Source organism: Macaca mulatta, chromosome 1, assembly GCF_049350105.2.
Source record: "Macaca mulatta isolate MMU2019108-1 chromosome 1, T2T-MMU8v2.0, whole genome shotgun sequence".
In the NCBI taxonomy this organism is placed as follows: domain Eukaryota; kingdom Metazoa; phylum Chordata; class Mammalia; order Primates; family Cercopithecidae; genus Macaca; species Macaca mulatta.
The window spans coordinates 122,184,413-122,210,012 of NC_133406.1; the positions used below are offsets into that span (position 1 = coordinate 122,184,413).

General features: G+C 37.9%; 1 protein-coding gene across 1 annotated transcript in view; it reads left to right on the plus strand.

Annotated features, from left to right (window-relative positions):
• SPAG17 (sperm associated antigen 17) overlaps positions 1–25,600 on the plus strand; it is a 219,620-nt gene that overhangs the window by 89,744 nt on the left and 104,276 nt on the right. Inside the window, exons 8-17 of the mRNA XM_028829872.2 lie at positions 943–1,104; positions 2,246–2,318; positions 2,530–2,642; positions 7,533–7,670; positions 7,757–7,870; positions 8,467–8,617; positions 12,886–13,113; positions 13,209–13,427; positions 19,864–19,925; positions 20,500–20,613. Of these exons, the coding sequence (XP_028685705.2) occupies positions 943–1,104; positions 2,246–2,318; positions 2,530–2,642; positions 7,533–7,670; positions 7,757–7,870; positions 8,467–8,617; positions 12,886–13,113; positions 13,209–13,427; positions 19,864–19,925; positions 20,500–20,613 (1,374 nt within the window). The remainder of the gene's footprint in view (positions 1–942; positions 1,105–2,245; positions 2,319–2,529; positions 2,643–7,532; positions 7,671–7,756; positions 7,871–8,466; positions 8,618–12,885; positions 13,114–13,208; positions 13,428–19,863; positions 19,926–20,499; positions 20,614–25,600) is intronic.

Consider the following 25,600-nt stretch of genomic DNA (forward strand, 5'->3'; position numbering starts at 1 on the left):
GAAATAAAAACAAAAACAAAAACATATTTCTATGCCAGAATTTGGGCAAGCAATACCATATTGAAGCTTGACTGCAGAAGCCTCAGCCTTAGTGGGAATGGGAAGTCAGCAAGCAACCAGGTGCACCATAGTGATTGGCAGAGCTGTGCATGTCACTGGACTTCTGCATACAAGGAACCATCTCATACCACCTTACTTCTTGAACTCAGACATAGGATGAGCCTATTTTTTCTTCTTTGCTTCCAGTCAGACAGACCCAGCCATCACATTGCTTTCCTACTTCTGGAAACAAAAGCCCAAGTAATAGAGGTATCTGAGCTACAGTTTGCTTGCCAGCTCATAAAACTTGTGGGTATTATAGAAACAATAGTCTATCAGGATTTTTTAGTGTTTTGCCATAGAGATAGAACAGGTGAAAGGAAAGAGGTGGAGGTTGGAGGAAAAGGAGAAATACTGATTGCCCAAATACTTGTGTAGATGCAACGTATTGGGTAGATGATCCACAAAGCAGAGTCAGTGTTTCCATTGTGCTCCTTGCATAGCCAGGTAAGAAATCATCTATAGCTTGTCACTGGCTGAGGATATTAAAGTTACCTAATGTGTTTTAGGAATTGAGATACTAAGAATATAGGCCACACTGCTGAAACTCATGACTCAATTGTATTTCTTTTAGTTGAAGCATTAATTAGGCTCTTAAAACATTAGGCAGCCATATGACCCTCCAAAGGAAACAGTCCACATTGTGGTAAACAAAGAAGGACAAGAAAGGTTCAGGAATATAAATGGGGTCACCATGGCTGGGATTCAATGGTTTGGGGATTTAGGGGTTTGCTTTCCTGTATAAAGTTGATCGGCATAGCTGTTAAGAGAGATATAAACCATATATCTGATTCCAACAGTATAAAACTAGTAACCAATTGCCATTAAATCTCTCACTTGTAGCTGAAATTGGGCACTGATATCTTTGAAAATATTGCCTGTCTGATGTATGACGTCCTGGATTGGAAAAGACAGCACCAGCACTATTTGGAAAGTATGCAGCTTATTAATGTTCCACAAGTGGTTAATGAGAAACCTGTATTAGAAGCCATGCCAACTTTGGAGGTAGGCATGGGCTCAATGTCTTTAGTGGGATGAATGATTCACTGCACAACTTTATTTTCATATTTATAAGGCATATGAAGAAAAAGTTATAAAATACTTACATTAAGGTCATACTGCCTACTGCCATAAAAGATAGCTACATGGTGGGGGCTTTATGGAGCTCCTCAACTACCAGACATTTACAGAGGCAGGGTTGGAACCCTCTTGTCAGCACTCAGTACAATGAATAACATCTATGACAGAAAGGATATTGATAAAGTAATTACAATATTTGTTTAGCACCTGGCTGTGTGCTAGCGCTTTGCAAGATGCTGATAATACAATAATGAAAACTCATTCCCTGTCCTCCTCATTGAGGTTAACTTTGGCAGTCAAGTCAACAATGATTTCAACATAGCATGATGAATGCTGAGAGCAGTCATCTCAGCTTGCGGTAGAAGAAATAAACCTGGTCACCTGATCTGGAGGGGAGCAGAGCAAAGAGAGGGAAGTCAGGAAAACTGAACCAGGATTATCGATGTGGGGAAAGATGAGTATGAAGTGCCTAATGGAAAGCGTGATAGGGGAAAGGGACAGAATGATATTCTCAAGAAAGGGGCAAAGATGTACAAAGATATGGAGGTCAAAGAAAAGCAGTACTATGGTACAAGCCAGGAGTACAGGGTAGTTCAGTGATCCCAGGCTGCATGTGCAAAGTGAAGAACAACAGAAACCAAACCTGGAGAGGCAGGAGCCAGGTCATGAATCTCCTTTGGTGCTAACTTGAGAGTCTGGTTTATATCATGTAGGCAATGGAGAACTGCTGAAGGATTGGGAGAGGGAAAATGGGATGACTCTGAGTCACCCAGGGGCCAAAAAAAAAAAACCTGTTTGATGCTCAGTGCCCCATCACCCCATCACTTTCTTCACAATTGCTCAGTGGGTTCTGGTGGGAAAAACTAAATAATGTCTATACCATTACCTTCTTTCCTTCATCAGGCAAAACTCTGTTCCTTTGGTTCTAATATTAGCAGATGATTTTGTGGTGTGAACATAATTATACAACCTCAGAATCCTGTTGGATCTCATCATACCAGCATTTGGTGAGGGCATCTCTCAGCTGGGTATCTCAGTTGTTTCTTTTTAATTATCCTTTTTCTAGGCTCCACAACCTGCTGTACCAACTCCTGGAAAAAAGAAAACACAGTATGAAGAACCACAAGCTCCACCACCAGGCATGTATGAAATCGGCTGCTGAAGGATCAACACTACGAGCTGGCACTTTCAGAGATAATGACTGCCCTCCATATTACTTTCAGCCTCCCTTCACCTACAGCTCCTGCATTTATTAGTGCATAGTCATAGTTTGAAATTATGAATGAAATGTTGATGGAAATAATGGAGAACACATCTTAATTGGGCAATGGTTTCTTCTATATTTTACAGTGACTTCAGTCATCACAACTGAAGTAGACATGAGATACTACAATGATTTGCTGAATCCGATTCCAGAGGAATTCATTTCTGTGCCCCTGATACTGCATTGTATGCTAGAACAGGTGGGGATACTCTGAGGCATTTTATCAGGTTGTATACTTGAGTAAATTATTTCATCTTTCCCGGCTTCTGTCTTTTTTTACACTATTTTAAAATTATAATACCTAAATGCATTCACCTTTATAAAGATTAGAATATTTCAGATGAAACTAAAGTCTGCTTAAATCCTCAGCTTCAATTCTCTTTTCTTTTGCTATTCTTTGGAGCCATTTATGTAACATTCCCTGAAGTTTTGATAGAACATATCCTCAGTACTCTGGGTCTGGTGTCATTTTAATGGAAGAGGAAGAGGAAGAGGACATGGACAAGTGGGTGGGGTGGTTAATAGTTGTTATCTTTAAAATTTCTTTCATGCTTGTAGATTTAACTAGATTTTTTTATTTCTGAGGCCAATTTTTGTCGTCAGCTTTTTTCTTAATGAATATGTCTTAATAAATACTTTACTGGAGTTTTAAATATGATACAATGTGCTTTACACTATTCACTTAAATATGTTCTAAAATTTCCTCTGTATCTGGTTATGTACCTTTCCTCATGACTGATGTTATTTATTTGTACCTCCCTTTTCTTGATCATGGTTGTTAAGGGCATAGCTATTGTATTGGTCTTTTCAAAGAACCAGGATTTTGTTTCATTGATCAACATCTTTTTACTTTTTATTTTATTAATCTCTTCATTAATTTCATCTATTTATTTATATATTTTTTATTTATTTAATTATTTTAAGACAAGGTCTCTCTCTATCCCCTAGGCTGGAGTGCAGTAGCACAATCACAGTTCACAATCTCAAACTCATGGGCTCAGTGTTCCTCCCACTTCAGCCTCCTGAGTATCTAGAACAACAGGCATGCACCACCACGCCCAGCACATTTAAAATAATTTTTTTTGTAGAGACAAGGCCTTGCTATGTTGCCCAGTATGGTCTTTAATTTGTGTCCTCAAGCCAACCTCCCACCTAAGCCTCCCAAAGCATTGGGATTACAATCATGAACCACCGTGTCCGGCTCATCTCTGTCGTTTCCATCTTTCTACTTTCTTTGGATTTATTTTGTATTTCATTTTAATTCAAAGCCTACTTCATTTATTTTTAGTCTTTTTGCTTTATTTAAGGCTACACATTTCTTTTCGAGTGTTTCTTTGTCTGCATCCTGATGCTTTCAGTGTATTCAATTCTAAATCTTTTAATTTATTTACATGTTTAACCCATGAATTATTTTGATTTCCATTATTTACTGATTATTTCTAATTTTTTTTTACATTATGATCAGTAGGCATGTTCTGCAAGTTAGCAAGTTAAAATTTCCTGAGGCTTCCTGTGTGACCTCATGTAACATGGTCATCGTGAATGTTCTATGTGTATCTGAAAGAGTTTGTTATTCATATTAGTAGCACATACGTAGCACTTATAGGCACCAGGAACTGTTCTAAATACTTTCAATATGTTAACTCATGTAATCCTCAGAACAATCCTATGAAGCAAGAACTGTTTTTATCCCCCATTGTATTAGTCCATTTTCACACTGCTATAAAGATACTACCCCAGACTGGGTAATGTGTAAACAAAGGAGGTTTAATTGACTCACAGTTCTGCATGGCTGGAGACACCTCAGGAACCGTACAGTCATAGTGGAAGGCAAAGCAGGCACCTTCTTCACAAGGCAGCAGGAAAAAACTACCACTTTTTTTTTTTTTTTTTTTTTTTTTTTTTTTTTTTGAGACGGAGTCTCGCTCTGTCGCCCAGGCTGGAGTGCAGTGGCGCGATCTCGGCTCACTGCAAGCTCCGCCTCCCGGACTCCCGCCATTCTCCTGCCTCACCCTCCCGGATAGCTGGGACTACAGGCACCGCCACCGCGCCCGACTAGTTTTTTGTATTTTTTAGTAGAGACGGGGTTTCACCGTGTTAGCCAGGATGGTCTCGATCTCCTGACCTCGTGATCCGCCGTCCTGGCCTCCCAAAGTGCTGGAAAACTACCACTTTTAAAACCATCAGGTCTCATGAGAATTTCATCATTATCATAAGAACAGCATGGGGGAAACCACCCCCATGCTCCAATCACCTCCCTCCCTCGACACGTGGGGATTACGATTCGAGATGAGGTTTAGGTGAAGACACGGAGCCAAACCATATCACCCATCTTACAGATAAGGAAACTGAGGCACAAAACGTTTTTCGTTCAAATGCTAAGTAGCAGAAATGACTTAAAACCTAGTGAATCTGCACAGAAAAGTATTTGGATGGGATTTCTGCATTGTCGTCTTCCTTTTAATGTTGCTGCTAAGAAGTCCGATGTCAATCTGATACCTTTTTCTTTGCAGGTAATCTTTATTTTTCTTTCTAGCAGTTGTTAGGGTTTTCTCTTTATAATTGATAACACAAGACTATGTCGAGGTATGATTTTATCAAACTTGTCATTATGGTGTAAGGGAATTATAATCTGATTTCCAGTCACATTCTGTGTGCAATAAAAATTCCTTACACTGTCCCATAAAAGTCCTAAAAATAGAGTTCTGAGATGTACCTGTCATCTCACCTCCTGCCCGCCACCACACACACACACACACACACAATTTGTCATCTACATAGGCCTCTGGTTTTTCCTCAGATATGTTACTTAATTCCACCTTAACCTTTTACTCTAACTTCTCTACCTAGAAAGCTTTCTGTCTTTCTGGAGAGTCTCCAGTGGAAGTGTCATTCCTTAGAGAGGCCTTCTCTGACCACCTGATCTAAAGAACCCTCTCCCCTACACAACACACAGCACTCTCCACCACATCGCCTTGTTTTATTTTCTTATCAACAGCTTTTCTTTTTGCGATATATTGATCAGCTATTTTTTCTTACCTTCACCATCCTCCTACTAGAATATAAACTCCACACAAGCAGTAACAATGTAGTCTTGTTCATTGCTGTGTGCTCGGCACACAATAACCATACCTAACCCATAGTAGACACTAAATACATATTTGTTAAATTGAGAAGATTCTGAGAAAGTCTTCTATCTTCAAGTACCATTTTTACTATCAATTTACCTTAATTATTACTGAATGGATGTTGGAGCTTCAGGGTTTTCCTCTTTGTCTTTTTAAGTTTTCTTTCAATTTTATGCCTTTGGGAATTCTAGCTTACCTTCCTACTAATGGTTTCTTCAGGGAGTCTAATCTGCTATTGAAGTTTTGTTTTGGCAGTAATGTTTTTAATTTGTAAATTCTCTAATTTTTTTTTACAATTGCCTATTGTTTTAGTTCATGGATGTGACACATTTTTTTCCTGTTAATATGTAAAAGGTTTATTTTGAAGTCCTTTTCAGACTCTATCATCTCTATTACCTCCCATATACATTTTTCTGGTTTTTGACTGCCTTAGTTTTCTAATCAATTAGATAGCTACACTAATATTTGCCTATAATTGCTCCATGAAGTTTTTAGAATACCAATAGTTTTATTATATCAATAAATGCATAAAAGTACAAAAGCCCTATAGAGCTTGCAGTATCATTATTTTATTTATCTTAGCCTTTCTTGTTTTATTCTACTAAACTTAAAGCAACATTTATTAACCATCTACTATGTTCCAGGTACCAAAAGAGACAGTTAATGAGCTCAGTGCCTCACAAATAGAAGTCACTCAGTAGATCCATGTTGAATTAACTAAGGCTTAATAATAATAAAGGGATGAAAAAACTGAAATATATGAATGATGGGATGACATTTTACAGGATGGGATGTTAGAATTGAACATTTCAGAGAAAAAACAGTTTTGAGTCATCTTTTATGATTGAAGTGGGTCCAAGAAATGATCAGAGGATAGAAAGTGGGAACAGTGAGTGACTCTTCTGACAGTAGGGTGTTTCTAGGTAAAGAATAGGATGCAATTTTGTTGTTCTAGAGCAGTAGTTCTCAACAGGAGGTGATTTTGTTCCCAGAGGACATTTGGCTATGTCTGGAGATATTTTTGGTTGTCACATCTGGAAGGGTGCTACTTGCATAAAATGGGTAGACACCAGGGACATTGCTAAACATCCTGTAGTGCACAGGACAGCCCCTACAACAAGTAATTATCTAGGCCAAAATGTCATTAATGCCAAGGCTGAGGAAACTTGTAGAGGGATATGAAATCATAAGAGGATGATTATAGGATATAGAGTAAAGGGAAAAGCTGTAAATTAGGTGCCTAACTTGATAATGTTTCAAACTCTTTTACTTGTTTACCATGTAAAATTGAACAAGGCGCTTAATCTTTCTGGACCTCACTTTCCCCACATAAAGGAGACACTATTCCATTTGCTGATCTCATAATCTAATAACTTTTCTATTTTTGAAGAAAGAATGAGGATCTGGCCTGAACCCCAGTTTCTCCCACTCAATATCCTTGAGCTTTGGCCAATCACCCTAGTTTTCTCCTCTATACAATGGAAAATAATATCTGCCCCCACAAGATTGCTATGAGGCTTAAATGATCATATGCAAAGATGTGTTACATAGTACCTGGCTTGTGGTAGACACTCGGTAAATATTGAATGAATCCAAAGTTGTATGAGCACTCTTCCCACTGCTTTAACATAAAGAGTAAATATTAAGAAAAAGTGTGTTGTTATTCTATTTGAATAGAATCTTCATGAAATATTTTCATCAAAAGTTTATTGTTTACCATTTTTATGTTATCTATTTTAATACAAATATTAAATTTGTACCTACCTTAATGCATGGATTGCAAACACTTTTCCTTTTATTTGGTGGTCACTGATAGTTTCCCGCCATTTTGTGTCAGCAGTGGTACTTGGGTCGTAGAAATGGACTGGTTCTTACTAAGCAATGGGAATGAAGCAATGAGCAGCGAGTATCACTAAAGAGCGGACCCTTATACCAATTCCTTTCATTGTTGATTTCAACAGGTTGTGGCAACTGAAGAAGATCTTGTCCCACCCAGTCTGCGGGAGCCATCCCCCAGAGCAGACGGGCTAGACCACAGAATCGCAGCTCACATTGTGTCCCTTCTGCCCTCACTCTGTCTCTCAGAGAGGGAGAAAAAGGTCAGATAGTCTGAGATAGCAGAGTCTTCATGCTTTGGAAAAGCGTAGATTCTCTCTTTAAATCAATATTATTTCAATTTGCGTAGAATCTTCAGGAAATATTTTTATCTGAAGAAGAAAATGAAAGCAAAGCAGTGCCCAAAGGCCCCCTCCTACTGAACTATCATGATGCACACGCCCACAAGAAGTACACACTGAAGGTAATGATAATCAGGTTAGCCAAAGAAAACCGATGTGGGAAAGTGTGTGTGTAACTATTCGTTGAAAGAAGCTAATTAGATAACTTCATCAACACTAATTAAAATGTAATGTACAAAATAGATACTTGCGTACAAAGTAGGACCTGGAAAATGAACCTAGATACAGGGAAAAATGATGTCAGCCTAGTAAATTTGTCTGATTATTGAGGTTTAATTAACAATTCAATTAATTGTTACCACCACTAAATGTTCATTAAAACCTTATAATTATTTGCTTTAAATATCTGCTGCTATGAAAAACTAGTAGAAGCCAGAAAAGGATCTCAAAAGAGAGAGATGAATATATATGAGACTTTGGCAGTTTGTCACTGTGAATGAAGAATCAGTCCTTTTTGTGCACCAGGAACTCCTGGCAACATAGGAACTAGCTTTTTGACCTTCAGCAAAATCCCAAAAGTTTGTCTTTCCCAATTACCATTGATTTCCTCTGTTCCCAAATAATGAGAGTGAAGGTATCATGTTTAGCCTTTTCCATATGCATAAGGCACTTGACAGCTTACTTTAATGTCTTCTGTCATGTTGCTCTTTTTCATCAGGACCAAAAGAATTTTGATCCAGTTCAAATTGAGCAGGAGATGCAGTCCAAGTTGCCACTGTGGGAATTCCTTCAATTCCCTCTACCCCCACCATGGAACAACACTAAACGTCTAGCTATGATTCATGAGCTTATGCACTTTTGTACGAGTGGTAAGTCCATTGTTTTGTCTTAGCTTCAACTCAGTTTAATTAATGGGCATATATGCCCCTTAAAATTACACCCTTATTTACAAAAAGTATTTTCATTATTGAAAGACCTTTCAGAGGCTAAGGTGGGTATTTTGATTGACTACAACTGTCTTGTTTGAATAATGTCATTAGCAGTGTTGTCATAGCTATAATGCATAACACTCTTCAATTTGATACACTGGGTTTTTTTTTCCCCACTGTGTTTTCTTAGCCACAATAATTCCTTTTTTTCCTCGTTTTTCCCCCATCTCTGTCCCAAATACTCCCATTGACATCATTGGAGATGATGTGGTAATCCCATCCTACTTACAGAGAAGTAAAGGGGCGTGTGTGCGTGCATACGCGTGCACACATGCATGCACACACGCATGCACGCATATAATTTCCAAGACAATGCTGCCCTTCTGTCTTTTGCCTGACCACTGCACTCTTTTATCATCATTGCAAATCATGTAAAAATTACAGTAACATTGCAGAGACATTATCTGGAAAGAGAGAAGAGCAACCTGGACCATGCAACTTTGCCCCAGTTCAGAGATACCTGTCTTTGAATTTTCATCTTATATCCTGTTGCTGCAGCCACCCACAATCAATAAAACACAGGTTCCAGAAGAGTTTTTCTTCTGTCTCTTCCCATTTTGTCCCTTCATGGTTCTTTCTTTTTTTAATTAGAGAAGAAAAGAAAAAGAAGAGGATCCAGATAATCTGAATTTGGCAGGAATGTTCACCGGGGTAAAACTAATGTGAGCACTACCGTGGACCATCTCTGCACATGAGGACAGGAAGGAAATAAGAAAGAGAGTGACCTGGGAGGCAGATGTAGATATCTTGTAACCTGTGCTACTGAAAGCTCATATTTGATCCTTTCTTGAGAGAAAATTCTGAGCACACTATTTATAACCACAAATTAAATTTGTATCTAGAAAGATGAATCATAGAACCATAACATTTCCTAACTGAAAGAAACCTTGGAATTAATCTAGTCAAAATCTATTTTCAGATAAGAAAGCTGAGATCCTAGCAGGATTAAATTATTTGTTTTAGGATTATGACAATGGTGGAAAAAACAAGAAAACATTCTGGTCTCTGGATACCCAGTAGAACACAATTTCCTTACCCTACTGAGCAGGAGACAAGAAGAAAGCCACTGCAGAGGTCTGATGGTGCAGTCTGCAGTTTTAAGCACCTGCTCTGTACCTAGGGATACAGAGATGAGTAGAGAGCCCACTGTCAATAGAGAGCATGTTGCTGAGCAGGAGTTGACTCAAGCTAACAGCTTCTCACAGCAGGAAGAGCCATTTTATGCTCTTTGAAGACAGTGGAAAGAGGGGTCATTAAGATATAATATCTAGAAGCACGTCTCATCTGAGTTCACTGGGATTTTGTGAAATAGGCAGTCATTTCTCAAAGTAAATTCTCATTCCCACTTGAGGGAATATGCAGATACTACTTATAAGAAAAGACATTAACTTCCACAGACATCTTTACTTGACAAGGAAGCATTTAACCTTGAAAAGAAAAGAGTATGTGTATATTCTTCCTTACCATTTCATTTGTAAGCCTAACCAAACTAAAAAGTATTTTTATCTTGATTTCTTTTTTCACTTTTAAGTAGGCTTAGTAATAGAAAAAGCCAGGAACTTCTGAGTCTTGCCATTGACTCATGGACATGCAGGGTACAGCGTCGAGGGACTGGTGTGTCATTTCTGTTGTGTACATAACTACCCCCTTCCTGAGTAGGGGGTGAACTTCTGTCCTTTTTCTGTGTCCTGCCACCCTCCCCTTCTCCTTCTGGCCTAAGATGTGATTCCATTCTTAATGAATGGAGAGCTCAGCTCTCCACATGGCACAGGATTTTTGTTCCTGCTGCCACCATTGAAACCTCAAACATATGCTGCTTACATGCCCCATCCTGGACCCTTGGTGCTCCTCCCCTCCTCCTCTTTTCCCTTTTGCCACATCATACTTAACAGGTCCAAAACCAAGCTCTTGATTCCTCATCCCTAAATTTGTCCCTTCACCATCTCCCTTCTTTCAATGAATGGCAACTACTTTCTATCAAAAACCTTGGAGTCATTCCTGCTATCTCTGTTTTTGTTTTTGAGACAGAGTCTCACTCTGTCGCCAGGCTGGAGTGCAGTGGCGTGATCTCAGTTCACTACAACCTCCGCCTCCTGGATTCAAGCGATTCTCCTGCCTCAGCCTCCTAAGTAGCTGAGATTACAGGCGCACGCCACCACGCCCAGCTAATTTTTGTATTTTTAGTAGAGATGGGCTTTCACCATGTTGGTCAGGCTGGTCTCAACCTCCTGACCTCGTGATCCACCCACATCAGCTTCCCAAAGTGCTGGGATTACAGGAGTGAGCCACGGCACCCGGCCACTGTCTCTGTTTTCACACACTCTGCAATCAATCCCACCATACTCCTCACTGCCGTACCAGCCCAGTCCCCCACCACCCCTCACTTGGATTATTCCAATAGCTTTTCCAGCTGGTCTACAGGCTTTCAGTGTTTTACCAACAATCTTTTCTCCACACAACCACCTGAATGGCCCCTCTAAAATGTTGGTTGGATGTGCCTTTGTAACTGAAAACTCTGCAGCAGTCACCCACTTTACTCAGAATAAATCCTAAAGTGGGCCAGGTGCCTGGCTCATGACTGTAATTTCAGCACTCTGGGAGGGGAGGCTGAGGCGGGTAGATCGCTTGAGCCCAGGAGTTTGAGACCAGCCTGGCCGACATGGCAAAACCCATCTCTACAAAATATACAAAAATTAGCTGGGTGTGCAGGCCCAACTACTTGGGAAGCTGAGGTGGGAGAATCACCTGCACTCCAGCCTGGGTGAACCTGTCTCAAAAAACAAAACAAAACCAAAAACAACAATAAGAACCTAAACTGTCTGCCACCTACTTTTTGAGCCATCACTTGTCAAGCTGTCATGTTCCATTTTCCTCCATCTACTCTGGCCTCACTGTGATTCCTTGAACATGTCATTCACACCCCTGCCTCAGGATCGTTGCTCTTGCTGTTTGCCCTTCCTCAGTCACTTTCCCCCAGATATCTATACAGCTTGCTCCCCTACTTCCTTCATGTTTTTGCTTAATTGTTCAGAGGATTTTTCCATGACTGCTTTATATAAACTACAAGCCGCTCCCTGACTATTATCACTTTTTGTCCCCTCAGCTGGCTTTATTCTTTTTGTCCTCTCTTTTATCTTTTACATTTATCTCTTCCCAACCCCTAGAACTGATATTCCGTGAGAGCAGGGGGCTCACTATTTTGTTCACCACTGTGTTCCCAGCTTTTATTATAGTTACGATGCCTAATAGGGGCTCAAAAAAAATTTGAGAAATGAGCAAATGAGCAAACTCTCCTTCGTTCTGTAACTATTTTACCTCTTCCTTGTCTCTCTTCTGAATCTCCCTGTTTTTTCCCAAAGGACCTGCTGCTTTTCTTATCTTTGCTGGAGAGAAAATGGAGGTTACTTCTGAATTATTGATCCACATCATTTCATTTTTTTCTGATTGGATTCCATGTTTATTTGTTAATTCTACTTCTCCTTCCTCTACCTTGGAACTTCTAAAGTGTAAGAACCAAATCTTGATTCTTTCAAATCCCAGGCACCTAAGACAAAGCCTAATACATAGAAAATAATAACCAATGAAAGAGTGAGCAAGTGAATAAATGCTGTAAAAGGGTAAATACACGATTATAAAGTCTGCTGAAAGCTGATAAACTTTGAAGTGCAATTATGGAAAATACTGCAGCCATTTGGAAACCTTTCCTGAGCCCAAATGAACAGAAAAACTCAGTCAATATAACAGTCTGTATTAGGCAAAAGTAAATAATTTCTCTGTTTTAAATTACTACAGGAGAGAGGGGTGCTTTCACTCAAAAATAACAAGTTGTGTAAGCATATTCAACCTATATGGTACCCTGGAAAGTCCGTGCAAATGAATCTGGACAGCTAATATTGATTAAGCTATGAAGCAGTTTGGGAGCATTATAATTTGCTAAATTGTATCTTTACTGTGTTGTTTGCTTATCCTCAGGTACCTTTGCTATTTGCTGCAGGCTGGGGAGCCAGTGTTTAAAATCAGCTCAACAGCCATTGTGGCGTGACTCCCTTGTCTTTCTGGTAGACAAACTCCCTGGTTGTCCCTCTGTCAACCCTGTACCATGTGCTAATAAGAACATTTCCAGCAGCACGGGTTCTGCTTTCTTACAGATGTCTTGAGCTGGAATGAAGTAGAACGAGCCTTCAAGGTGTTTACTTTTGAGAGCCTGAAGCTCTCTGAGGTTGATGAAAATGGGAAACTAAAGCCTTCTGGGATGATGTGTGGGTCAGATTCTGAAATGTTTAACATACCATGGGACAACCCTGCCAGATTTGCTAAACAGATAAGGCATCAATATGTCATGAAAATGAACACTCAAGAGGCCAAGCAGAAAGCAGGTACACTGCATGGAGGAAATGGAAAGCATTCTTGTATTTTATTATTGTCAGTTTTTCTCGTATTGTATCTCATGGATGTTCCTTACACTGAATAGATATTAAAATCAAAGACAGAACAATATTTTTGGATCAGAATTTGTCAATGTCTGTGCAAGATAATGAGAGCAACCAAGAACCTTCAGATCCTAGTCAGTGTGATGCTAACAATATGAAGCATTCTGACTTGAATAATCCCGGACTCTCAGTCCCTGATAATAGACAGCTGTTAGAGCAGGAGAGCATCATGAAGACTCAACCCCAACATGAGTCTCTGGGTAAGTTAAAGTGTGTGTGTGTGTGTGTGTGTGTGTGTGTGTGTAAGACACTATTATAGTACACATAAATCAAAAAGTGTTCAAGATGCATTATTTGAATTTAAGTTATTTGGTTAATTAAACTTTCTTACTGAGTATTGTTATTCCATAAGTTCTCTTTATTTCAACCCTGTTTTTAAAAATATCTTAATTCCTATTAGTCCACACTCACCTTAGTAAATTTAGCACAGTGAACATCATTACAACTTTCATCATTAGTGTTACACAGTTTTTGTGATTGTGTGCTAAAATTATAAACATTCATCTGCAAAACAGAATGAAATGTCCAGTACAGAGCTTGGTACAAAATCAATGCTTAATGAGCATCATTTCCCCTCCTCTCCCATGTATGGCTCAGGCCATTACTCTCATTGTAGACTAGCATTATAAACAGTGCTATATTAGGAGGTGTGAAAGTATAGAAGGATGTTGGGCTAAATTTATACTGAGCTACCTTACACATCACTGTCAGATTAATCTGTGTAAAATCTAGCAATTTTGTTTCTCTACTTACAACTTTCAAAGGCTCCCTACTATCTGCAAAATAGAACCCAACTCCTTGGCCTACTTCTCTAGTAGTATCAAATTACTTTTCCTAAAACCTTTTTCCATCTTTCTGCTGTTGCTCACACACTCTGTATTCTAGCCCAACAGAATTAGGCCTATTTACTCTGCACAGCCTGCTCTTTTCAATCTCTGTGGTACCTTTCCCTCACAATATATCCTCCACCTTGAGTTCTCTTTTTGACTATGATTAGGATTCAGTGGCACCTCCATGAAGTCTTATTGGATGTGTCCATATGGAAATGCCTCTCTTAGCATTCCATGGTCATAATTAATCTACACTTCTGGTGAAGTGCTGTGGCTCACTCCTATAAACCTAGCACTTTGGGAGGCCAAGGCAGGAGGATTGCTTGAGGCCAGGAGTTCAAGACCAGCCTGGGTAACATAGCAAGATCTCACCTCTATAAAGAAAAATAATAATAAAAAAAAAATCTACACTCTCTTTATGGCATTAGTTGTCCTTTTTTCAGTTTTATAATTATGTATATGCCTATATTAAGGCCTCCATTATACCATAGTGTCTTAATGATTATATGTTTATTTTAACATATTAACACCTAAATTTAACACCTAGGTCAAACATATTAAAGAACACCAAATTTAACATATTAACACCAAATTTAACACCTAGGTCAAAGAAAAAATTACAATAGAAATTGGGAAATATTTCAAACCAAGTGATAATGAAAAAACTGAGTATCAAAACTATAGAATGCAGCAGCTGATGCAAGAGGTACTCCAAAAGAAGTTTACAGCTTTAAATAAATATTTTTCGAAAAGAAGCTAAAGATTAATTAATTAAACATCAACCTCAAGTTAGATAAAGACAAACAAAATAAATCAAAGTAAAATAGAAGGAAAACAACAAAAATATTAAATCAGGGAAATAGAAAACAGATGAAAATTACGTCAATTAAATAGAAAACATAGAAACATAGGAAGAACAAAACTGCAAAACTTGGTTCTTTGAATAGATTAGCAATATTGATAAAAGGTTAATCATAAAAAAGAACCCATGAATAACTCTATCAGGAATAAGAATTATATAAGGAATAAAGAAACAGAGACTTCCCTCAGATTCTACAGAAATTTAAAAGATTGCAAGATAATATAAACAACTTTGACTAAATATGAAAATAAAATGGGCTATTACTGGAAAAGAATAACTTACCAATAATGACCCAAGAAGAAATAGAATGCCTGAGTAGTCTCATATCCAGTTAATTATATCAGTAATCAAAAATCTTCCCAAATAGGGCACACTTAGCTCGAATGATCTCATTGGTAACTGATACCAAACACTAAAAAAGAAATAATTCTAATCTTAACAAAAATTATTCCAGGAAATAGAAAAGTAGCATAATGTCCTCTCTTCATTTTATGAAGCTAGCATAAACTTTATAAGAATACGGACAAGGATAGTGGTACAACTGAAAGTTAAACTACTTCATTAAATTAAACTGATTCACAAATATAGATACAAAAATTCTAAATGAAACATGAGCAAACTGATCTAACATATATTAAATAATAATATATCACAAACAGGTTGCATTTATAACATGGACAGAAGGAAAATATATATATATTGTAGAATCAATATAACTTATCAACACATTAGTGAGAAAAGTCATATAATCATCTCAAAAGAGCAGAAACAGCATGTATAATTCTGTAGCAATTTATGAAACAAATCTTATTAAACTAGCAAGAGAAGAAACATTCCTCAATCATATAAACATTATTTTTATATTACTATGACAAATCTTACATATCAAGGTGAAAAGTTGAAGTAATTCCCTTTAAGATCAGGAGAATGTCCACTATAAACACTTGTAGTCAATATTGCATCAGAGGTGTATGCCAACAAGCAAGACTTTTTCTCTTTTAGATAAAAGCATAAGGTTTGAAAAGGAAAAAATAAAACCATCATTATTTGTAAATACTATGTATGTAGAAAACTCAAAGCAATACACAAAAAAAATTAGAATTAATATGAAAGTTTAATAAGGAGGCTGTACTTGTTAAATGATACACATAAGATGTCTGGAGTGCTGAGACTTTACTGTTATAATTATTCCTTGTATTAAACATTTGTGTTTCATGCACTTTTCTTTGTGTGTTATATTTCATAATTTTAAAAGCATTTAAAAAAAAGTGGTTATGGGCCAAAATTGGATTAAAAAAGTAAAAATAAATTTTAAAAAGTGATAACATGAGAGAATAAGTGTTAAGTTATTATTGACTAATGGTCATCTTACCCTTTTCATTTATCTAGAGGTGGGTCGAAAAGGAAGTAATCAATGGAATAGAATTGGTAGAGGAGGGAATTGGGGTGAATGGAAGAGGGAAGAAAATAACGTTTATTTAATACTGCTCTGCTACATCTCAAGTACATTAACTAATACTTACATAAACATCAGCCTATGACAAAGATGCTATTATCCCAATTCTACAGATGAGGAAACCAAGACTTAGAAAGGTTAAATAATTTGTTCAACTACATACAAGTAGAAAGTCAGGATTGAACAGAGTGCTAACTTCGAACCAGTGCTTCCTCCACTGTGTCTTGCAGCTTCCTGGGTTCCAGAAATTTCTGGTGATGCAGCTAATGATTTAGCCATGCTCCTAGTCTCATTCATGCTGATTTTTATGCTGATTTTGTTGCCTTTGGGTTTTCCTTCTTTCTAACCAGGGTGGATTCCCTATTTCTTTGTCCTAAGTACCATTACCTATTAGCCTACCTCTCAAAAAATGTAAGCCAATAAGTTAACCTGAGTTCTAATGGCAATAGTGTATCCTATGGGACTACAAATGAATGACAGGGAAGTCACTCTGGGTTAATATAGAGTCAGAATAAGCCAGGAGAGGTGTAAGGCCCAAGGTGTTTTCTTTGTTTTGTTTCATTTTTTTTCTTTAAAGCAGCTGGATAGTTTTCCTCAGGCAACTTTTGCCACCTGGTGGTCAAACTACATAAATTGGTGTGCTGGACTCTGGAAGAAAGTAGATTCTTATATTAATAGTAACTTCCTAAATTCTCAGGGGTTGAAAATGCTATAGCAGACAGTGTATCCTAGAGGCCACGCAATCTGGAGGGTGGATCTCAGGGCCATACATGTTTCTCCGCGGTGCTTTTGACCTACTTCCAGGAGCCATTCCATTTGAAAGCGGGAGGGCATCTGGGCTTGGTGTCGCACTGTAGCTGTTGTGACTATGGGACTTTGTTGTTGTTGATTTTACATTTCTTTCCCTAACTCTGAATCATACTTACTTCAAAGCGGCCAACTTTAATTCTCTTTAAACAAGGCAAAAATCATTAATGTATTTCCTGCACAACCATTTTAGCATCAAATACATATAAAAGCCTGTTCCTGGACATAAAGGGCTGGATATTTGTGCTTTTCTTAACCAAATACTGGATTTCCATCTGAGACTATTTTTGAACTTGACAGGGCCTAGTGGATATTTATGAAAAACCTGAGAGTTGATAACCGCGAGTCTATAGGTTTAGATGTGCCCTTTATGCTTGTTGGGTGTTTTTTTAATAAAGTAACTGCTTTGCAGAGGGATCTTGTTATCTCTAAAGTAAAACAGATTAGGAAAGCTGTTTTTCAAAGGGATGAGAAAGCATCCATTTCCAGATGTGTCAAAAACTACTGAATCACACTGTCAAAGGATTATGTGGTTGAAAGCAAAAATCAGAAAAAGAAAAAAAAAAGATTTTTACTCTACTATTAAATAAATAATTCAGATTACTTTTAGAATGTTCTTTCCTTTGATAAAATAACTGATGCATAATTTTTAGAACAGATTTTCTAAACTGGAGACTTTTTCTGCTGGATCCAATAGGAGGGAATATCAAATCTCCCGGAAATCTGGCAGACCACAGAATAGAATAATTTTTATCCACAGATTTCATATCAGTTGCTTCAAGGACACATGGGACATCATGGTCTATTTAGAGTTATAGTTGGCTTGAGTTTTCTCTTCAGTGGATGTGTTTATATAAATGCTGAACTGAATTGGCTGTATGGTTTTCCCCTAAATCAAAATGGAACGTTCACGCTGTCACCTTCACCGGGCAAAGGCAAGATGGAACTAGTAGCAAAAATGTAAGTAGCTGTGCTCCTGAAAGAAAGAACAACACTGACCTGTCCTTCATAGGCACAATCAACTTCTCCCTCTAGAAGCCCAAATATGGTACTCTTTGCCGCATAATAAAATGTTGTCTTATGCTTGCCACAGAATAAGACTTTGTTGTAGGTTTTTTTCCACACTTCTAATTTCTCTATATGGCTTTAGGTTCATTTCCACCTTTGATATATGATGTAGATTCCTCTCATTCAATCAAAAGGAAATATTTACTGAGTTCCTGCCAGGTGCTGGGTGCTCAGGGTACAGTAAAATAATTAATAATAATAATAAGATGAAGTTTCTATTCTCCAGGAATTTACATATGAGGTGGAGAGACAGATCATAAACAAGTAAGTAGCATTAGGCATAGGTACATGCTATGATAAAAAAAAAAAAAAAAAGCAGAAGATGAGGCAGAAGGCTCTTGACAAGGTGATACTCGAGCAATATGAATGAAGTCAGGGTCTGAAAAAGGTAAACATCTAAGGCCAAAGCATGCCAGAGGGAAAGCAAGTGCAAGACCCTGAAGGCACAGCAAGCAGGCCAGTGTATCTGTAGTAGAATAAGCAAGGGAGTCAAAGAGTTGTGCTTGAAGAGTTAGGCCAGGGCCATTTCCTGTACAACTTTGTCAGACGTAATCTTCATTTATTCTAAGGGTGATAAGAAGTCAGGGCTGTTCAGTTGTTCAGCAACATCAAAGTATATTCCCACAGATTCCACCTCCTACACACACATACTCTTTCTGTGATCAAAAAAATGCTATATACATTATCCATTTCTCGATTAGAGATTCACAATAACAAGAGCAAATTTCAAATTCTAAGACATTCATAGTGAGATGTTCATGGATCTGTGCTAAACTTATTTATCATGGAACTCTTCCTTCTGGTGATGCAGAAATCAACAATATGAATGTATTCCTTCCTTGTTCATGCACATGGCTGTTTGCTTCATAGCCAAGGATGATACCGCCATCCCAGTCGTCATATAAGCGTACTCTGTGGTCACAAGGAAAGCTAGTGTGCATGACTCATGTTGGTCCATAGTGTGCATGACTTGTATTGGTCCATGGAGTCCAGCTACTACTTCATTTATTTATTTAACTTTTGTTAAGCTTCATGTGTAAATTAGCAGATGCTCATTAAATCATTTTTAAATTAATAAATGATTAATGAATGGAAGGGAAACTCTGCAGAATGGTGAAAGCGTATCATTTTCCAATAGGAAGTGCATTTATCTGCCAGTGCCTCTTTGCATGCATGGCCTGCCCCCACACTAGTCTGTCATCCACAAGATCCACGGAAATTTAAAAAGGCTTTATGATAGTCACCAGCACAAGAAGACAAGTCATGTGTACTAAGAAGTTGATTTCATCAGTAAATATTTACAACTTTTAAAGGTAAAGATATATTGTTAGAAGTGAAGGATACAGTCTGAAAGCAGAATATCTGGTATGATTTAAGATAGATCACACAAGAAGCTAGGTTCTTTTCAAAGAGCTTAGTATAGTTTTTCTAGGTAGGCACAGATTTAGAATTATGGACACAAACACCTTTCTGGAGGCACAAAACATGCCTTTCAGGCATTGCCTTTTCAGCACAGAAACATAGATCATATGGGCAACAAAAAGCACAGCATTAACCAGCAGGGCAAGAACAAAGCCAGAATACAACTGGATGTTGGTGTCTTTGATTTGCAGAGCAGACCACAAACAATGAGATCAAAGATGATGCAGTTGCAAAGGCTGACTTTCATGAAAAGGTAAGGAATTATTTTTCTAAAAATGTAGATGACAGGATGATCTGAGCAAAACCATGATTTGGAGTGAGAAACACTGAAAAAGGAAAAAGAAGATACTTAGAAGGAGAATACTGAGGTTAGAAAAGAGGAAGTATTCGGACATCCCCAGAGCAGCTCTAACTGGAGAGAAAGGAGTTAATTTTGCTAGGCAGCTTGCACATAACTTCCCAGCTCCATGCTCCTCTCTAGACAGTGTGGCTTGGCAACCTCACAAACACCTGCTCACCATACAGCCATGTAGAGCTAACATTGTCTTGAAGAGAGTTCAGAAAACCTGCCTGTAATTGCTAACAGGACTCAGAAGAGTATAACCTAACAATAAAAATATTTAGATTATGTTGCCCATAAAAAAAAAAAAAGTTAAAGCCATACTCTTTTTGGCAGCAGCTCTCCTAAAATGTTGCCATATGGATTTATACATATGCAGATTTCCCCAATTAGATGGAGTACATGCTGGTTAGTTGACGGAGCCCAAGAGGGCTCCATTTGGACTTAAACAAATTAAAGCTGAAATTATGTTCCTATGATATTTTAGAAATCCAAGAAGATGATGGTGGAAGCAGATTTAGAGGACATAAAGAAAACACAGCAGCGCAGTCTAATGGACTGGAGTTTTACTGAACATTTTAAACCGAAAGTACTGCTTCAGGTATTTATGGACTGCGATTCTCTAGGAGACGGTCAGATAGGTCTGGAGAGTCTGCTGTGATTTAGAACAGTTCACCTCCAGGTCATTCTCTCAAATCTAGTTCAGATCAATATTCTCCTTTACTTCAGCTATAAAATAAATTTACTTCCAGCTTGAGCTATGCATTCCCAGGGACTCTCTAAAATAGTTTAAAATACACTTTACGAAAGAATGCTTTTATAAAATATTTTAAGAAAAGAAATATACAAGACTGCTGCATATATATATATATATACACACACACATATATATACACTTTTTTTGCTGCTGAATATATTTTCTTAAAAAAAGTAAGGTTTTATGGAAAAACCCTGTTTTTTTTCCATATTGTTTATCCATTCTACTCAGTTTCACTACATTTCACAGTACTTTCTGTTTTGATTAACAGTTCAATGGAATCTGTGATAGCTAACATTCATTGAGCACTTACCATGTGCCAGGCACTGATTAATATGTATTATTAGCGCATTTAACCCTCACAATAACCCTATGAAGTAGGAACTATGTAAGCAGTAAGAAACTGAGGCACCTTGACCAGTAGTGACTTTTGTCCAAGGTAACGTGGCAGCTAAGTGAGAAGCAAGATATAAATCCAGGAAATCTGGTCCTGGAACTTGTATTCTTAACCACTCTGCAAAATAACAAGTAATCCCAAACCTAAATCCTTTTGCTGTTTTTAGCTTTTACACAAAAACCTGTCCTCTTTTGGTTTTGTCTTTTTAATTTGATTTTTATTTTTGTCAAAGTTTTACCACATGTTTTTTAAGCCAGAAAGTTCTACAAAGTCTTATTATGAAAAACAGCCTCCTTCCCCCATACCCACCCCACTCCACCAAGCCTCAATTCTCAGAGGCAAAAATCTTCAGCGCATTTACCCCTTTCTTTTGTTACTTTACTCAGTGATCTCTAAATAGCAAGCATATTTTATTTAGTTTTAGTTTTGTGACATCATTATCAATTGATTCCCTCTTGAGAACACAGCTTTGCCCACCCCCATCCAACACATATGTGCATGTACAGGTACAGGCTCACCCACCCCTGCATTCATATTAGCACTTCTCCTTTCTCTGATACTGGTAACAATATCATAAGTTTTGGTTAGATCAGTATTCAAAACTCACTTTATTTCAGTTATGTAAGTGCTATTCACAGCTGAACTGTGTAGTATTCTGTAATTATATTTCCTTTATCGGTAGCATTTTTATTTTCTCTGCAGTTAATAATTGCTCTTTTTCTATTTGTTTAGTTTACTATGTATTTATTATTAACTCATCCCCAAATTCTCTACTAGTGAGTAAGTCTCTCAATACATTCAAACATACCAGATATTCTGTTATTCTAACTTTAGATATTCTAACAGTGTTATTGTATTAGTGATATCTCTCCCATATTCCCTAAACTTGCTGCATAGCTGTGGTCCTGGGCCTCCATTTACCATCATCTGGGCCATACCCGTTCCCTTCCTTTCCAGTTAGATGCCTGTTTCCTTCATCCCATGTGTTCCCTCTCCGGTTACACTTTTTTTTTTTTTTTTTGTGGAGGATCATCTCTTCCAGTAGCTTCCTTAATTAAGATAGACGGGATGTAAATTTTTGAGTCATTCAATATTTGAAAACAGCTTAATTCTATCTTTATATTGACTGGCAGTCAGGCTTTGCAGTAAATGCTAAATTAAAAAGCATTTTTTCTCAAGACTTTAAAGACATTCTTTGACAGTGTTCTGACTTCCCAGATTGTCCTTAGAAAAATAAATAAATAAATACAATTCTGATTCCTAATCAGTTGTTTGAGTGTGTTTTGATCCTCTCTCTGGAAGATTTTAAGATCTTCTGTTTGTTCCAATGCTCTTGATTTCCTGTTGATATGCCTTAGTGTGGTTCTGTTTCTATGTATTGTTCTGGCAAGCCAATGCAATCCAGAAATTCCTGTATTTATATTTTGGGAAATTTTCTATAATCATTTCTTCAATAATCTCTCCTCTCCATTTTCTCTGTCCGTTTTTTTCTGGAAATCTTATTACTCTGGTGTTGGACCTCCTAGACTGAACTCGCAATTTCCCTTTCTTTTTTCTTTTAGTTTCCATCAATTTATCTTTTGGCTTTGCTTAATTTCCATTCAGGTCTTATATTGAGCCTTTTATTCCTGTTATTAGTTATTATCATTCTAATTCCTAAAGTTATATTTATAATTCCAAATTACCTTTTTAAAGGATTGTTTCACTTCTTTTTTTTTTTTTTTTTTGAGATGGTGTCTTGCTCTGTCGCCCAGCCTGGAGTGGCACAATCTTGGCTCAGTGCAACCTCCGCCTTCCAGGTTCAAGTGCTTCTCCTGTCTCAACCTTCCAAGTAGCTGGGATTATAGGCACTTGCCACCACACCTGGCTGATTTTTGTATTTTTAGTAGAGTTGGGGTTTCACCATGTTGGCCAGGCTGGTCTTGAACTCCTGACCTCAGGTGATCCACCCACCTTGGCCTCCCAAAGTGCTGGCATTACAGGCATGAGCCATTGCATTTCTGATATAATACATTCTCTTATCTCTATGAGGATATTAAAGTCCTCTGAAGTTGTCTTCTCCCTGAATTATCTCTTTTTCCTCCAAGTTTCTTTTCTCTTTTTTTGTCTTTTTTGTTTGGTCTTCATTTTTCATGTTAGAGGGTAATATATCATATTGTCCTCTTTGCTCATATTAATAATGAAACAATAAAAATATGATAGGAAGTGCTATATGAGGTGGGGTGGGAAGCTGTCAATAAGTGAGTTCATTGTTGGGTGATTTGGCTGGGAGATTTCTGTAGGAGACTCACCATCGTTGGTATGTGAGGTCTGTTTTCTTGGGCCATTTAAATTCTCCATGAAAAAAAAAAAGTCTAATTTTCTGTCTGAAAGACACAAGCCTTCCTGTCAGTGTTTTGAAAGCTAGGTAATGGGGGAAGGATATTAAGCTTCTGACGTTTATTATCTAGATCTGCATTATCCAATGTGGTAGCCACTAGTCACATGTAACATCTGAGTACTTGAAATGAATCTAGTCCAAACCAAGATGTGCAATAACTGTGCTGTACACTATATAAGTGCTATACACACTCAATTTCCAAGACTTTAAAAAGGTGGCATTAATTACTTTTGCACTGTTTATATGTTGAAATTATAATTTTATCTGTCAGATTAAATAAAATATATCATTAACATTTATTTGACTTGTTTCTTTTTACTTTTTAAAATGTGGCTACTATAAAATTTAGAATTGCACATGTGGCTCACATTTGTGGCTCACTTTATATTTCTATTGAGCAGTGCTGATTTAGGCTTTTTCACAATTCCCTTTTTTTCTGGCATGTACTTCTCTGTCGGTGTGTCTTGGTTCCACTGTTCTTAGAACCCATTTGTCTAACATCCGTAGTTACCCTCTTCCCCTCTGCTGGAGTGGGAGATAGGCAATAGCCCAGTTGCTCAGAATTTTAATGGGATCCAGGGGCCTAATGGCTTCTTAAAAAGGCTTTAAACTAATCTTCCTATTTTCAGTGCCACTTTCACCCCATTTGCAGAGTTCACTAGTATTTCCATATCCTGAAACTTTCTATATTTCTGCACACAAATGGGGTTGCCTCTGGTCTCTCCTAAAATTAATCTCAAGACTTGGCTTTCTGCATTCTGCTAAGTCAGTTAGCCCTTATCCTTTTACTTTCCAGTTTCTAAGATTCTGGTGCCTTTGTCTCCTCTCCTTCAACAAGTTGAAGTTGGCCTTCAACTTTATGACATTAAAAAAACAAACAAAATTTTGCTGTTCTTCTAATGAGGCGTTAGGGAGTGCAAATGCTCAATCTTCTCTCTGTAACTGAAAGTTTATTTCAGACTTTATTCTATTTCAGTTTTTCTCTGTCCTTACCGCTCGATGAAGCTGCACTTTTCAAGGTAATCAATAATCTTTGTTTTGCTAAATCTAATAGACACTTATATTTCTTCATCTTCCCTGACCTTTTAACAGCATTGCAGAGCTTATCACTTCCCCCATGAAACACTCTGCACTCTTGGTTTCCTCAGTGTTGTATCTGGAATTTTGTTGACTTCTCCTCCTTTACCCAGCATCTAATATGGAAGTGCCTCAAGGCTCTGGAGCCTCCAGGAAGCCCTAGAGCATCTTCTCGCCTCTGTAAACACCCTCCTTTGATGATCTCATCTGTTATATACTATCTAATACTGACAGATGCCTAAGTTTTTGTCTTTTAAATTACCTCCCTCTAGAGATTCACATTATTATACCTTACTCAAAATTCTACCTGAATTTCTGATCAAATTTAGTATCCATCTCAAATTTAGTATCCCACATGACACTCATATTTTTCCCACCTAAGCATTTCTTCCCTTGTCCATCTCGGAAAAGGTCACCATCATTCAAGTGCTCAAGCGAAAAGCCAGAATCATCCTTTGTTCCAACCTTTCCTTTGTCCCTGATACCTAATCCATTATCAATGTTTAAGGGGTACACCTCCAAATATATCTTCAAGCTCTTCTGCAACACAGCTACCACTACCTTTTTTTTTTTTCTTTTTTTTTTTTTTTTTTTTTTTGAGACAGAATCTCGCTCTGCCACTCAGGCTGTAGTGCAGTGGTGTGATCTCAGCTCACTGCACCCTCCGCCTCCCAGGTTCAAGCGATTATCCTGCCTCAGCCTCCTGAGTAGCTGGGACTACAGGCACGCGCCACCACGTCCAGCTAATTTTTGTATTTTTAGTAGGGACAGGATTTCACCATGTTGGCGAGGATGGTCTCAATCTCCTGACCCCGTGATTCATTGGCCTCTCAAAGTGCTGGGATTACAGGCGTGAGCCACCACGCCCAGCCTACTTTTGTATGACTGCTGCCCTCTCATTCCACCACAATATCCTCCTGATTACCTGCTTCCACTCTTGCCCTGCTCTAATCCATTCTCCATATATAAGACATTCC